The sequence below is a fragment of the Cryptomeria japonica genome, chromosome 2 (assembly GCF_030272615.1).
Source record: "Cryptomeria japonica chromosome 2, Sugi_1.0, whole genome shotgun sequence".
Taxonomy (NCBI): Eukaryota; Viridiplantae; Streptophyta; class Pinopsida; order Cupressales; family Cupressaceae; genus Cryptomeria; species Cryptomeria japonica.
In genome coordinates, this window is record NC_081406.1 from 635,298,933 (window position 1) to 635,312,577 (window position 13,645).

Below are 13,645 nucleotides of genomic sequence, written 5' to 3' on the forward strand. Positions count from 1 at the left end.
TGATTCTACCTAAGAGAAAAACTTAAGAAAAACAAGTTATGGCCTTGCCATACAGTTCATAATGTACCTCCAAAATGTTCTTGAAAATGCAACATTTCTTTTTGTACTCGAATGACCTAAGAAACACTCGCACCAAAAACAGTTATAGAAAAAATGGTTCCATATTCATTCACTTTTAAAAAAACCATTGTGGATACACATGATTCTGATCAATTTTACAAGAATTTAGAACGATAATTTATCATTCACACGTCTATTAAATTATAAAAGTTAAAGCCTTGTTTTAGGTTGAATTGAGTCCCCAATATCTTTATTCCTTATTTCAGCTACCATTAGCCCCACATTAGCAGTGCATTAATCATCCATATTGGGTCAATTACTTCAACCAATGAAGTAAGAGAAAAATAATTTATGAAACATGTTTGTTTAAAATATTTGCATCTAAACTTTAAAAAGAATAATTTTTTTTTCACATTTGAAAAATATCTCCAATATGGTTAATTAAAAAAAAAAAACATCAATAACATGTTAAATACAATGCCTATAATTCTTAGCAAGATCTAAAAATAAGTAAAAAATAAGACATACCATTACAATCATAAATGCTTATATTAATAAATAAAAGAGATTTTCTTCTTTTTAACATTAAAATAACATCAAAAAATCAGTATTAGAACTGGTTAATGCTCATGTTTCAAATTAGTTCAATCCAAGTAGGGAATTTACTTCTTGGGATGGTAAAGTTATTAATTGCTGGAAGGGCATCTCTATTCCCGTATCACCTTGCTTTCCGAGAGCGAGGATTAGTAAAATTGATAGAAATAAAGTGAAATGGTGTCCTCCGATTTCAACACATTTTAAAAATTGAATTTTGATGGCTCCTCTAAAGGTAACCCGGGTGATGCATGAGTAGGAGTATGCATTAGGAACCATACAGGGTATGTTTTTGCTTTGAAGTCTGTTTCCACTCCACCGGTACTAACAACTACACAAAGGCATATGCTTTGCTTGAAGACATTCTACTAGTTAAAAAATCGAACATCTCTTATATTCACATCGAATGCAACTCAGCTATTATTATCAACGCTTGCATAAAGAGGAATATTGACAATTGACAGATAAGATATTTGCTTGAACAAGCATGGACACTCATTGATACATTTGTAAATTTTACTATTTCATATGTGTATAGAGAAGGAAACCGGGTTGCAGATCATTTGGCAAATATGGGAAGTTCCAAGGTGGAACTTAATATGATGGGTCCGAATTGTGATCTCGATTCTTTTCCAATCCTTAGAAAAATAATTTTGGAGGACATGGGAATAGGATAATATTGCACAAGGTTATGCAGTTGTTTTCATAATGATAAAAAATTGGTATGTGAGGTATTATAATTGCAAGGTTCCATGGTTATGATGTGAATGGATGTTGATTTGGGCATCTATGAAGCAAGACAAATTGTGGACGGATATGTTAATGTGTACAACTTTCATGATGTTTTGGTTTGGACTGTATTGTAATATCGAGCAAGGATCAGAGTTTTTCTTTCTAGTTGAAGCTCTTTAAATCAACTTGTGTAAATAAATATATAAATAAAATATATTAAGTGACACTGCCACCTTTTCTTAAAAAAAACAAACAAAACATTAAAATAACAAATAACATTTTCTTAATTTTACTTAAAATTTCTTTTTATAGTTCCCACCTATAATTTCCTCAAACACATTTTTTAGGAGTCTAAATGCTTGCTTTTCTCACAGTAAATCCAAGGACTTCTGTGAAAGGTACGAAACCAACAAATCATAACAAAATAGCACGAGCAGTGAACGAAGATGCGTAAGCAATACAAAAACAAAACCTGCTGAGAAGCCACTCTTAGAGCCTGTCCAAAGATGGTGCACAAAATCAAATGTATACAACCCATGTTCAATCGATTACAGGTAACAACTGCAATACACCCGACATTCAATTTAAATGCTTATCGATTATCTACATTTATATATCCGAATTCCTTAGAGCGGACCACATTGCAAGATGCAGACCCAGAAATAGAGAGGTTTATGCTTCGTATGACCCACGAGTCTGATGTAACACAATTTACTCATTTCATTAATACCCTCTGCAAATCTGGGAAGATAAACAGTGCCTGGGAATTTTTCCATTTGGCAAAAACGAAAGGGCTTTCTCTCAATGCAAAAACTTTCAACGTGCTTTTGGGTGGTCTTGGTCAAATTGCTGATATCTGCAGAATCAATTCCCTTCTTGATGAAATGAAAGAAATGAAAATTGATCCGGATGTTATCACTTATAACAGGCTCGCAAAATCTTTGTGTAAGTGGGGCCAGATTGAGGAAGCACACGAGCTCTTGCACAAAATGAGGCGTGCTCGTTGTGCTCCAAATATTGTTACTTATAACACCCTAATTGATGGAATCTGCAAGATAGGTAAAGTAGATGAAGCTTACGGCCTAGCATTTAAAATGATACAAGATGGCTATTCTCCAGATGTTTTTACGTACCACGCCCTAATTAATGGTTTCTGCAAGGTGGGCAGGGTAAATGAAGCTCTTATATTAGTAGCTAAAATGATCCATACTCTTTGTTCTCCAATGATTGTTACTTATAATACTATCATTGATGGACTGTGCAAGGTAGGTAGAGTAGATGAAGCTCTGGGATTCGTAGCTAAGATGAAATGTGCGAATTGTTCCCTCAATGTTGTTACATATGGTGCTCTAATTGATGGTCTCTGCAAGGAAGGAAGACTAGATGAAGCTCTCCAATTTGTAGCTAAGATGACACGTACTCATTGCTTTCCAAATATTTTTACATATAATAACTTGATAAATGGCTTTTGTAAGGCTGGTAAAACAGATAAAGCCCACAATTTGTTCGTACAGATGATGAATTTTGGCCCTTTTCCTAATGTACGAACATATACCACAATAATTGATGGTCTGTGCAAAGATGGTAGGATGGACTTGGCTCAGGGATGTTTTCATAAAATGCACAGAAACGGTTTGCAACCAAATACAATTACTTACAGCTCTTTGATATACGGTTTATGTGAAACGCATGAGGTGGAAAAGGCTCAAAAGTTATTTAAAGAGATGCCAAGTAAAGGTTGCTTACCAAATGTTGTTACTTACAGTTGTCTGATTGCAGGTTTATGCCAGAATAACAGGGCAAATGAAGGACGCAGACTTCTGTTGGAGATGGCAAGTGTTGGCTGTCTTCCCGATGTTGTGAAATATAATATTTTTATTTCTGCATTCTTCAGGACAGGAGAGCTGAACAGGGCATGGCAAATGTTAGATGAAATGGCACAATGGGATTTGAAACCCAATGAAGAAACATACAATATAATCATTGATGGTCTGTGCAAGGCAGGTGACCTTTTAAGAGCACACACATTCATGAATAAGATGACTGACGAAGGTTTGGCTCCTAATGTTGTCACCTATAACTGTTTGATTAATGCTAATTGCAAGATTGGTGAATTGGATGAGGCTTTGAGGCTCTATGAAAACATGAAAATTGTTGGTATTACTCCTAATGTTATAACTTATACTGTGCTGATGGACTTGTTTTGCAAGAAAAACAAAATTGACATTGCGTTTTCAATAATGGATGAGATGAAAGGAAAGGGTTTGATTCCAGATGTCATCACATACAACAAATTATTTCGCAGCATCCGTAAACAATGCAACATGGAAAAAGCTTATTTATTGATGGATCAAATGAAGAAACAAGGCTGTGCTCCAGATAGTACAACTGTTAAGTTGCTAGCTGGCTGGATGTATTATGCCGGTCAAACTAAAAAATTTAAGGACTTTGTAAACAATGAAGCTTTCATGTGTTCTAAATGATAGTAATTCTTCTACCTTGGGGTGTGCTAGATATAATGAACTCATTCTCCTTGATGTAGCAAATATTCATTACTTCAATCAGGTATTGAATGTAGTCAGCCCTTTCACAGTTAAAAATTATATTTCCAGATAGATATAGCCATCAGGACAGACAACAAGAGAATAACCCATTGCCATTGGAGGTTCCTGCGATACCATCCAATATTACATTCAGAAAAATCCAAAATGCTATTAAGATACCATTCCCCCCAACTAGAAAACCAAATTTCCTCCCCCTGATCATCGTGAATAAGCTGAAGAAGCTGCTGAGATTTATTATGAGCCAAATCTCCTCAATCCACAGTTTTCCAATTAGACATTTCAAAGATCCATTTGGCCAAACAGTCAGCCACCTGGTTCTATTCCCTGGGAATATGAACAAAAGATATCATTTCAAAGTTTGTGGCCAAATGAAGAATTTGCTAAGTCACCAAAGCCAATCTCTAGAGGAGTCCTGCAAAATGCTTTTATTCACAAAGAAACCAAGATCATAGAATTCATTCCACATATAACCTTCCTCCAACCCAATTGAAAGGCTCTCTCCAGAGCCTTAAGAATGGCCCAAGCCTCCATCTGATCATATGAGTGCAATCCCATATATGTAGAAAAGAAAAAATGAACTGAGCCTTCAGTATCTTGATCAATATTGCCAATCCCTGTATACTTGAGTTCCTCTGAGTAGAGCCATCCATATTATTCTTAAAAAATCAGTGGAGGAGATCACTTACCAGATCAGTTCACTTTCCTAGAAGGTTACACTGTAGGGACTGACCAATCCCATGAGGTTTCACTTACCTAAAAGGTTTTGCAACTCCCACCTCTGAAGAAGAAAGAGGTTTGTCAATATTGAACTTAGCTTCAATAGTCTCTTTGAGCATACTTTTGATCTTTTTCCTAACTTGCATCTAGGCGTTGGCACTCATGGAAGATGTGATGGTTTGCTCCAGCCAGATCTGCCAAAGGATAAAAGGACCCGTATCTAACAGGATCCAGAAGTCGGGTCAACCCATATTAGCTCAAAACTTAGACAAGAAAGTGGCATGAATAATAGATCTAATCTAGATCTTCCACCATAAGCTTTAGATTGTTGCAGGAAAAGGAAACTGAAAGAAAATGTTCCTAGTACATTCTTTACTGTTGCCACATAGAATACAAATGGAAGACCCACGGAATCCTTTCTTTTGAATGCTTTCCCAGGTTAGACATTTATTTTGGTTTAGCAGCCACATAAATAGGTTGCGCTTAGGTTGGCCAAATTTATTCCAAATTCTCCTCCAAGAAGACTCTAATGCCCCATTTTTGCTGCTCTAAGGAATAATAGCCAAGAGCAATTGAATAAATTCCTTTAGAATCATGGTTCCAAGCTAAAATACCCCTGCCCTCCAAAGAACCACAAGGGTAGCTCACAAGAATAGAGGCAAGAATGTCCTGCTTCTTCAAAGAACTCCCCTAGGCCAACTCTAGGGTTCCTACCAATGATAAGCCAAAGATTGCCGTAGAGGAATATGTTGATTTGTGGTGTGCTCGATTAACCATGGGCACTAATTTTGCCCTCCCAACCATAGATAATACATGATTGTCTCCCCTGAGCACTGCTTATTCTCAATATACAAGATTGCGTGTTATCTCTCCTTTTTTTTCAAGAGAGAAGATTAATCTTCCTTTATACCTTTAGTGGCGCCCCTTCACCAAGGGACGCCACTCTTCCAACTGGCACCAATTATAATATTATTAATATAATATAATAATTATTATATTATCATATAATATAATAATTATACAATATAATTATAATATATTATCTCATAATAATAATATTATCACAATAAATATAATATAATTATATTATCACAATATAATCACAATAATAATATAATAATTATATTATCAATTTAAGTACTATATTATCAATAATTATCAATATAATTATTATATCACAATAATTATGTTATCACAACCTTTATGTTGTCTATGTCGGCCTGAAGGAATCCAACCATAGCATCAACATCCCCTCTAAGCTGATTAGGCCGATTAGACCACTTACATATTTGTCTTCCTCAGGTTGGGAGTGATGACCGAGGCTACCAATCTTCAACAAAATAGTGTATTTGAAATCAACTACTCTAGACCACCTTGCGGAAAGAAAATTTCACTCAAAGATTGGGGCTGAGAAAAAAAAAAGAGACTAGGGAGTTGATTATCCCAGGAGTCAGTGCAAAACAAGGCATTATTACACTTATTAGTTATCTAGAAGTGCCCTTCCCTAATAATGCCCCCTTTTAATCATTTTCCAAACTATGGAACCTTTCCTAGTCAATTCCATCAGTGGAATGCCCCCATCTTTGTCTCTCCCAAATACTTAAAATTAAGAATTCTTGCCTAGGGTTGATTTGGATTTTTGCACCATCACTAGTATAGTTTAGCCGCTAAGGCTTCACCATTGAGTTTTGATTGCCCAAGCCCAAGCCCGCTAGCTTTTTTTGGTTTGCAAACATGGTCTCAGCTCACCAGATTCCATTTCTGATTATCCAAATTCCCTGCCCATCAGAAATTTCTAGAAGGACATCAAACTCCTTTAGAAAGCTCTTGGGATTAGATAAAATTAAAAACTTGTAAATTGGAATAGCCTACAAGACAGATTTTGGAAGAGTCAATCTTCCAACAAAAGGTAACCATTGAAAAGTCTAGTGGCTAACCCTTGTTCAAAATCTATCAACAATCTTCTTATAGTGAAGCTTTTAAGCATTTCCAAAGGCAAAGGAACTCCCAAATAATCCACATCCTTCCAATATGAGTGTGAAGAATAGTAGCAATTTTGTGTTGAATAAACTTAGGCGTATTGAAGAAGAAAATACTAGATTTGTTTTCATTAATTTGCTGACCAAGGTAGATAAGTAGATATCTGAAGCTTTTCTAAGATTGATTGCTTCCCCAATCTTAATTAAACTTGTCAAAGCCATGACATCCACAAGCAAAAGATGGGATTGAGATCATTTTCTTTATGTTGCTTTAGCAAATGACCTAATCCTTTTGCCATTAAATAAACAAATAAGAAGATAAAAGATTTCCTTTTCTGATTCCACAAGAAGCTTTTGTTGCTGGTTCAGAGTTGGGTTTAGATTCGGGATTGAGGACCTGAGTTGCCATTTTGGTAAAATTTTGAAAATGGGTTTTGGGTTCGTTTGGGTTTGTTAGTACAAAAGCAATGTAAAAGGTGAGTGTTCCTTTGCCAAAGGTGAGTGTTCTTTGACATATTGAAGAACAAGTTTTGATGTTCCTCTTGAGGCATAGACACGAATACGAAAGGCCATCTTATAATAAAGCCAAACATTGTATGCTAAATTTGAAATATAGATGCCAAACCAATAAATTAGACTTTTCTCATATGTAACTAGGAGAGGAACTTTGGATTTTTTTTGGAGAAGTTTTAGTAAAGATCATCCTACCACGATAACATGACTAATCTAACGCAAGATCTATCACACCCTTGTCAATCTAGTTTAAGTCACACAAACATACAAGATTATGAAACAAAAAGATAGTTCCCAAAACCCTCTTGACAAAGAACATTGCATAGATGTGTGTCATGCTTCTAATCCTCATCTTAATATATGGAAGGGTCTACCCATAAAAGGAGTTGAAATCTTCAATCACCCAAAATTAAAATTGTTTGAGGACAAGCAATGTTGGGAAGGGCAGGCTGTCATGCCTGATCAAGTTAGGAGACATTTGAAATTTTGATCAAGGAAGAGCATTTGAAACATTTGATGTCATTGTCTTTGACCCCCAAAATCTTTGATCAGCATGATGGCACTTCCTTTGGGGTCCAAAATCTGCAAACTTCCTTTGGGGTGCCAAATCCACGACCTTTCACCTAGCATTTCCTTTGACCCCCAGAAGTTGCGACCCCCCCTTATTCATTTCCTTTGCCCTTCCAAATCTGTGACCTTCCACTTCCTTTGCCCTATGAGATCCACAAAATTCCTTTGCCACCTTGAAACCAATGCAGATCAGGTATTGTTGTGACGTCTTCACACATCGCCCCATTGCAAAAGGGGACCCCCAGTTTTCGCTTTTTAGAGTAGAAGTTTTGCCTAATTTCCTAGTGTTTGCCTTTGCCAATGAGAGGATTTTTGAATTTGAATAGGATCATGTGTTTAAAATGTCAAAATGTTAGAGTGATTCTAAGTTTTGCCTAAGTCTAGGGGTTGCCTTAGGGTTTTGATTTATTCTTTCTAAGTGTTGCCTTGACATTTGAGCATTAAAGTGTTTTTGAATGTCCATGTCAATGATTTTTAAGTGCTAAGGTATTTTAAGACCTTTTGAAGTTGTTTTCTCGCTCTTAGGAAGTTATTCAAGTTGATTTTGCACTTTATCCCAATAGGTTTTCTTGTGTTTCGCCCAAATTTTTGGTAAATTTGCCTAAGTCCAGATGAGTTTTATTGAGTTTTGAAGTTTCCTAGTGGTTTTGAGTGGAAAAATCATCATATTTTGAATGAAAATCCATATTCTAAGGGTCAAAATGTCAAAATTCCACACTAGAGGTGCTTTTCCCCTCAATATTTCTGACTACCCATGATTTTCCCCACTCAAAAGCTAGACTGGACATGGATTTTGTTAGATATTTGGTTAGTCCCAAAGACACTGAGAGGGGGGGGTGAATCAATGTCTAACCGGTGGATGAAAGATTTAAACTTATTTGCAACTTTATAACCCAAATTAAAATACCGGTAAACAAATAATAATGCAGTAAAGAGAAACAAAAGAATAAGCATCAATGCACACCATAACACAAATATTTTTGGCGAGGAAACCCGGTAAGGGAAAAACCTCGGTGGGATCTGTGACCCACAATATTTACTCTCTGGCCAATATGAATAAATATTACTTAGTACAATAGGGGCTTTCACATGCAGGAAGGCCAACTGCCTAGAGCGCATTGCTCAATACAAAATGGAGTCCCACTGACTACACAATTGGATGGTTAAATCCAATAACAATGTACTGCTCAAAATAGCATCTGCAATGCTGGATTTAGTACCGGTTTATGCTCAGACTGATACCTCTGCCAAAACCTTGCTTTGCTCTGCTCTGCTTCTTATTCGCTCTCAAGATAAATACATCAAAGTGCATATGCAATTATTCGCTATCATAACCTATCACATATTACCGCTTCCTTACATTACATATCATATCATATGTTCAAATGACCTACAAGATCTCATACATATATGAGTCTTTACAATACATCATGTCGGCCATACAAATATAATATTACATTACAATACATTTCGCATAAACAATATTATTTCCAAGTCGGCTTGGATTGCCGGTGTAACTGGATGCCAGTGTGAATTAAACCTTGTAGTGACTGCCGGTGCTAGTAGGTGAAGTCTGTTGCCGGTAGAACCTTTGAACCCTGTTACCAGTTGGTTACCATCAATGACAACATCAACCATTCTCATCTGAGTGTATAATGCCAACAGATTTCCCTTGGAATCCAGATTTGCCCCATTTTTCCACTATTCAACATCCAAACTAGGGGTGATTTTCCACCAGGATGATTGAATTTTGTCTAAGTGTTGGGAATTTTCATGACTACCTTTGAATTTCCCCTAGGGAGTGTGGATGAAGTTGCGGATGACTGAAGTGAAGATTCCTAATGACAATCGATTTTCCACCAAAGCTTTCATGATGACTTTTGTGGGTTTTAGTGCGGATAAGTACAAATTGAAATTTTTTGAGTCCGGATTGCTATCCAAACTGGGGTCGATTTTCCCCCAAAGACCATTTTAATGATTTTTAATAAGTTTTCATTGGGATTTTTATCCCAACATGGGGCGATTTTCTCCCCAAGGGTCAATTTTGATCTAAATTTTAAAATATTTTAATAAAGTGACCCAATTTAATTGTTTTTACAAGTGTTAATGTTATTTAAAAAATCAAAAAACAATTCATAAATGATTTACAATAAACATTTAATGATTATATACTTCTAGAAGCAAATCGATTTTCCCCAGGCAAGTATAAGTATCAAAGTTTTATCCCACATTGCTTGTGTGGTGAAGTTTCAAGGTGAAAATGTGTTTAAGTATGCCTGCCCAGCATTAAAATAACATTATAAGTTGCTGATGTGACAGTTAGGTGGCTGATTGAAGGTAGATTGGAGGTCCCAGCTGGACAAGTTTTGCCCAAGTGTCAAGTTGACACCATTGTTGGAGTTGAAGTTGCAGATTTGAAGGAAGAGTTTGCTCAATCAGACCTGGACGCCACCATTGGAGAGGAGCTACATGTTTAATGGATGATTAAGCCACATATGGCAATTTTGGGAGATGGTGCCATGATTGGAGGGGCTGTGATTTTGTTTGTTAGGCAGATTGCCCTTCATTTTGGGTGATTTTTGTGATTCTCTTGAGCTCCATTATTGCTAGGAGGCTGCCATTACACTCAGATAAGAGTTTGACGCCATTGCTGGAAGTGATTTGGACTCCATTGTTGGTTGGAAACTTCATTTTCAGAATTATTTCTTCATTGCCTAGCTCATCCACACTAAGGCGATTTTGGTTAAGGGTTGTTTGGAGGAGTTTTCAATGCATTTTCAAGGGTTGCCATTGTTGTTATAGTCTGAAACTCCATAGTTGCAGGTTGTCTTCAAACTGATTTTCATTTCCAGCCACTTGCACACTTGGGAAATTTCACTTGTGCATCATTCTTATGAGTTTTTTGGGCATTTGATGGAGCTTCCATTGTTGATCTAAGTCTGAAACTTCACTTTCAGATTTGTCTTCAGACTTAGATATTCATTACCAACCCTTTGTTTGTGCCCAAATTTGACAAACTTCACTTTGGGAAGGTGAAATCCATCAAATACAAGTGTTTCCTATGACTGCAACAAGTTTAAATGACTAATCTATTGAAGTTGTAGGTTGTCTTCAGACATTGGGCAGCCATTGTTGGACCTTGGAAGGGTGTCTTCAAACTTTATGAACTAAAAATCAGACTTTTCCACACCCTTTTCCAAGTATTTTCAGAATTGTGGTATACTTATTGGCACTAATTTTGATATTTTTTTGAGTATACCAGGTTGTCTTCAGACTGAAACTTCAATTCCAGCCACATAGTTGTGCCCAAATGTGACCATTTCTGAGTTTTGAGGAGCAAAATAATTCAAATGCAAGCATGTGACTTGGCTGTGACCATTTCCAACCATTGATTTTCATCATTTTCAGTGTGTCTTCAGACCTTTTGGAGACATTTTTAGACTTTTAGAGGGTGTATTCAGACTTAAGAATAAAAAAATCAGACTTCAATACACCATTTTATGAGTATTTTCCAGTGTTCCACGGGCGTTGGGGACGGGGGGACGGGGGGACGAGGGGGACGCGTTTCCGGGACGGGGGGACCAAGGGCCTAAATTTGGGGACGGCGGGGGGACGACGGCGGGGTGGTGGTGCTCATATATATACATATAGTACTTGAAAAACTAGTTTTGAAAAGATGTATAACAGTATAACAGTATAAGAATTAGATTTCAAATGAAACTATAGGAAATACCAAGATTACTTAGATTAGTGATACGTAACTAATTGCTAAAAGTAAATAAAATTTGACAAATGAAATTGTCAAATTGGAGATTTCTCATTTCTATCATATGAATATTGAAAAAGGAAAACGAAAAATATGAATATCTGATGCCATTGCAAAGTCTATAATAATAAAGATGATTACATGATTCATCATTACAATGAGTAGCCAAATACAAATACGTGTAGCAATAGCATTACAAAAGAGACGAGTCAAATACAAAATGACAAAATTGAAAAGTGAAACTGAAAACTCAAACTGTAGCTAATGGAGGCCTCTAATCATCTGCGAACTCCTCCTCACTGGAACTGCTGGACTCCTGAGGATCAAGGTCCCTCAAGCTCACACCAACTAGCCCTGCATCTGAAGTGGTAGGATCATCCTCATCAATCTGTGAAGGCTCCTCTGGCTCTACATCCCATCTTGCCGCTGGACTCTCCTTGTACATAAGTGTCTTGCGGTCAATGAGACGCAAAGCACTGTGTACAGCCACAAGCTTCTCTGCTCTCTTAGAGGTAAGTCTGTTCCTCTTAAGAGAGTGGATGAAGCTATATGTAGACCAGTTCCTCTCAGCAGCTGAAGAACTGGAAACCTGGGATAGCAGACGGATGGCTAGAGTGGTGGTCAAAGATTTCGGGCCATGACAATTCCACCACAAAAGTGGGTCCTCCTGTGCCATAGTGTCTATATCCATCTTTGCCGCATCTGAATAACCTCTAAGAGTGGCAAATCTTCCCCACTCAGTGCGCATTGTGCCGGCATCTCTGGAATCAAACATCTTCTCTATGCACCTAAAGAAACCCGCCTTCACCTCATCATCCTCAATCGGTGTCATTCTACCCGGTCTAGCCTTGTACCACTTAGGATTCAAGGCAAAGGCAGCCATATGCAAAGGAGTGTTCAACTTGTCCCATCTACTCTGAATGATAGGCCGGATTTGCTCATTGTAGAATGCTAGAGAGGGGTCCTTCACTCGCACAGCAGCCCTCATCTGGTCAAGCATAGAGTCAATGCACTTATACACCTCTCCAAGGTTAGGTGCATCCCCATCCCCATATTTGATCACCTGGAATACTAGAGAAATGATGGAGACAATGTATTTCCCATCAGTCCAAAACACATCACTCTTCACTATCTCCTTCACCCTTCTCCCCTGCTCTGTCTTGGCCTCAGCCCACCTATTCCACTCATTAGTCATAACCATGAGTTGCAATGCCTCTTGCAACTCAATCATTCTCTCCAAGAGAATGAAATAGGATGCATATCTAGTCTCAACTGGTTTCAAGAACTCCTTCTTCGCGAAGGTCCTGAAGAGTGCATGTGAAGTGTGGTGGTTGCAGATAAACATCTGCACATCTCTCGCATCGGTGACCACTCCTCTAATCCAGTCAATCTTCCCCATGTCCTTGAGTGCATTGTTCATGGCATGCACACAACATGGGGTCCACCAAATGTGTCTATAGGCTGCCTCAACGAGTCTCCCTGCTGCTCTACACACATAGGCTGCATCTGTCACTACTTGGACCACATTTTGTGGCCCAACCTCCTCAATAGCCTCCCTGAGGACCTGAAACTGGAAATCAGCATCTTTACGATGCCCTGTACAATCAACTGCTCTAAGGAAGTATGGGCCCTCTGCACATGTGACCATGACGTTGATGAGTGGACGATGGCTAATGTTCGTCCACCCATCCATAACTATGCTGCACCCCGATGCCGCCCAACATGCCTTCATCTTCTCCATCAAAATATTGATCTTGGAATAGCTTTTATCCAAGATCGAGGTCCTCATTTTCGTCTCCCCTGGTGGCACATAAGATGGTCCTCCCTTGGCCACCATATCCATCATCTTCCTATAATAAGGAGACCGTGTAACATGAAATGGAATGCCATTGGCAAAGAAGAAATTGCCAATGGATTCATCTATCTCATCTCTCAGCTGCACATTAAACATATCAGCAATGGGGTTGCTCTGTGGTGTATGCAACCTACGTTTCCCAGCTCTGGCAGCAGTAGAAGTGGAAGTAGATGGAGATCCAAACATCATTCCTCTCGCCTGCGAAGCATGAGAAGTATGTGGCACTGACACATTCTGGCTGTCGTGAAGTGATGCCCTAGCAGACAAAGTAGTAGGCATTGAAATATTTGTGTCA

General features: G+C 37.9%; 1 protein-coding gene across 1 annotated transcript; it reads left to right on the plus strand.

The window, feature by feature from the left end:
• The first annotated feature begins 1,753 nt into the window (after window positions 1-1,753).
• Window positions 1,754-3,883, plus strand: LOC131046897 (pentatricopeptide repeat-containing protein At1g63330-like). The gene has a single exon (XM_057980725.2). The coding sequence runs from the start codon at window positions 1,893-1,895 to the stop codon at window positions 3,867-3,869; it is 1,977 nt and encodes a 658-aa protein (XP_057836708.2). The 5' UTR covers window positions 1,754-1,892; the 3' UTR covers window positions 3,870-3,883.
• Window positions 3,884-13,645: the final 9,762 nt, after the last annotated feature.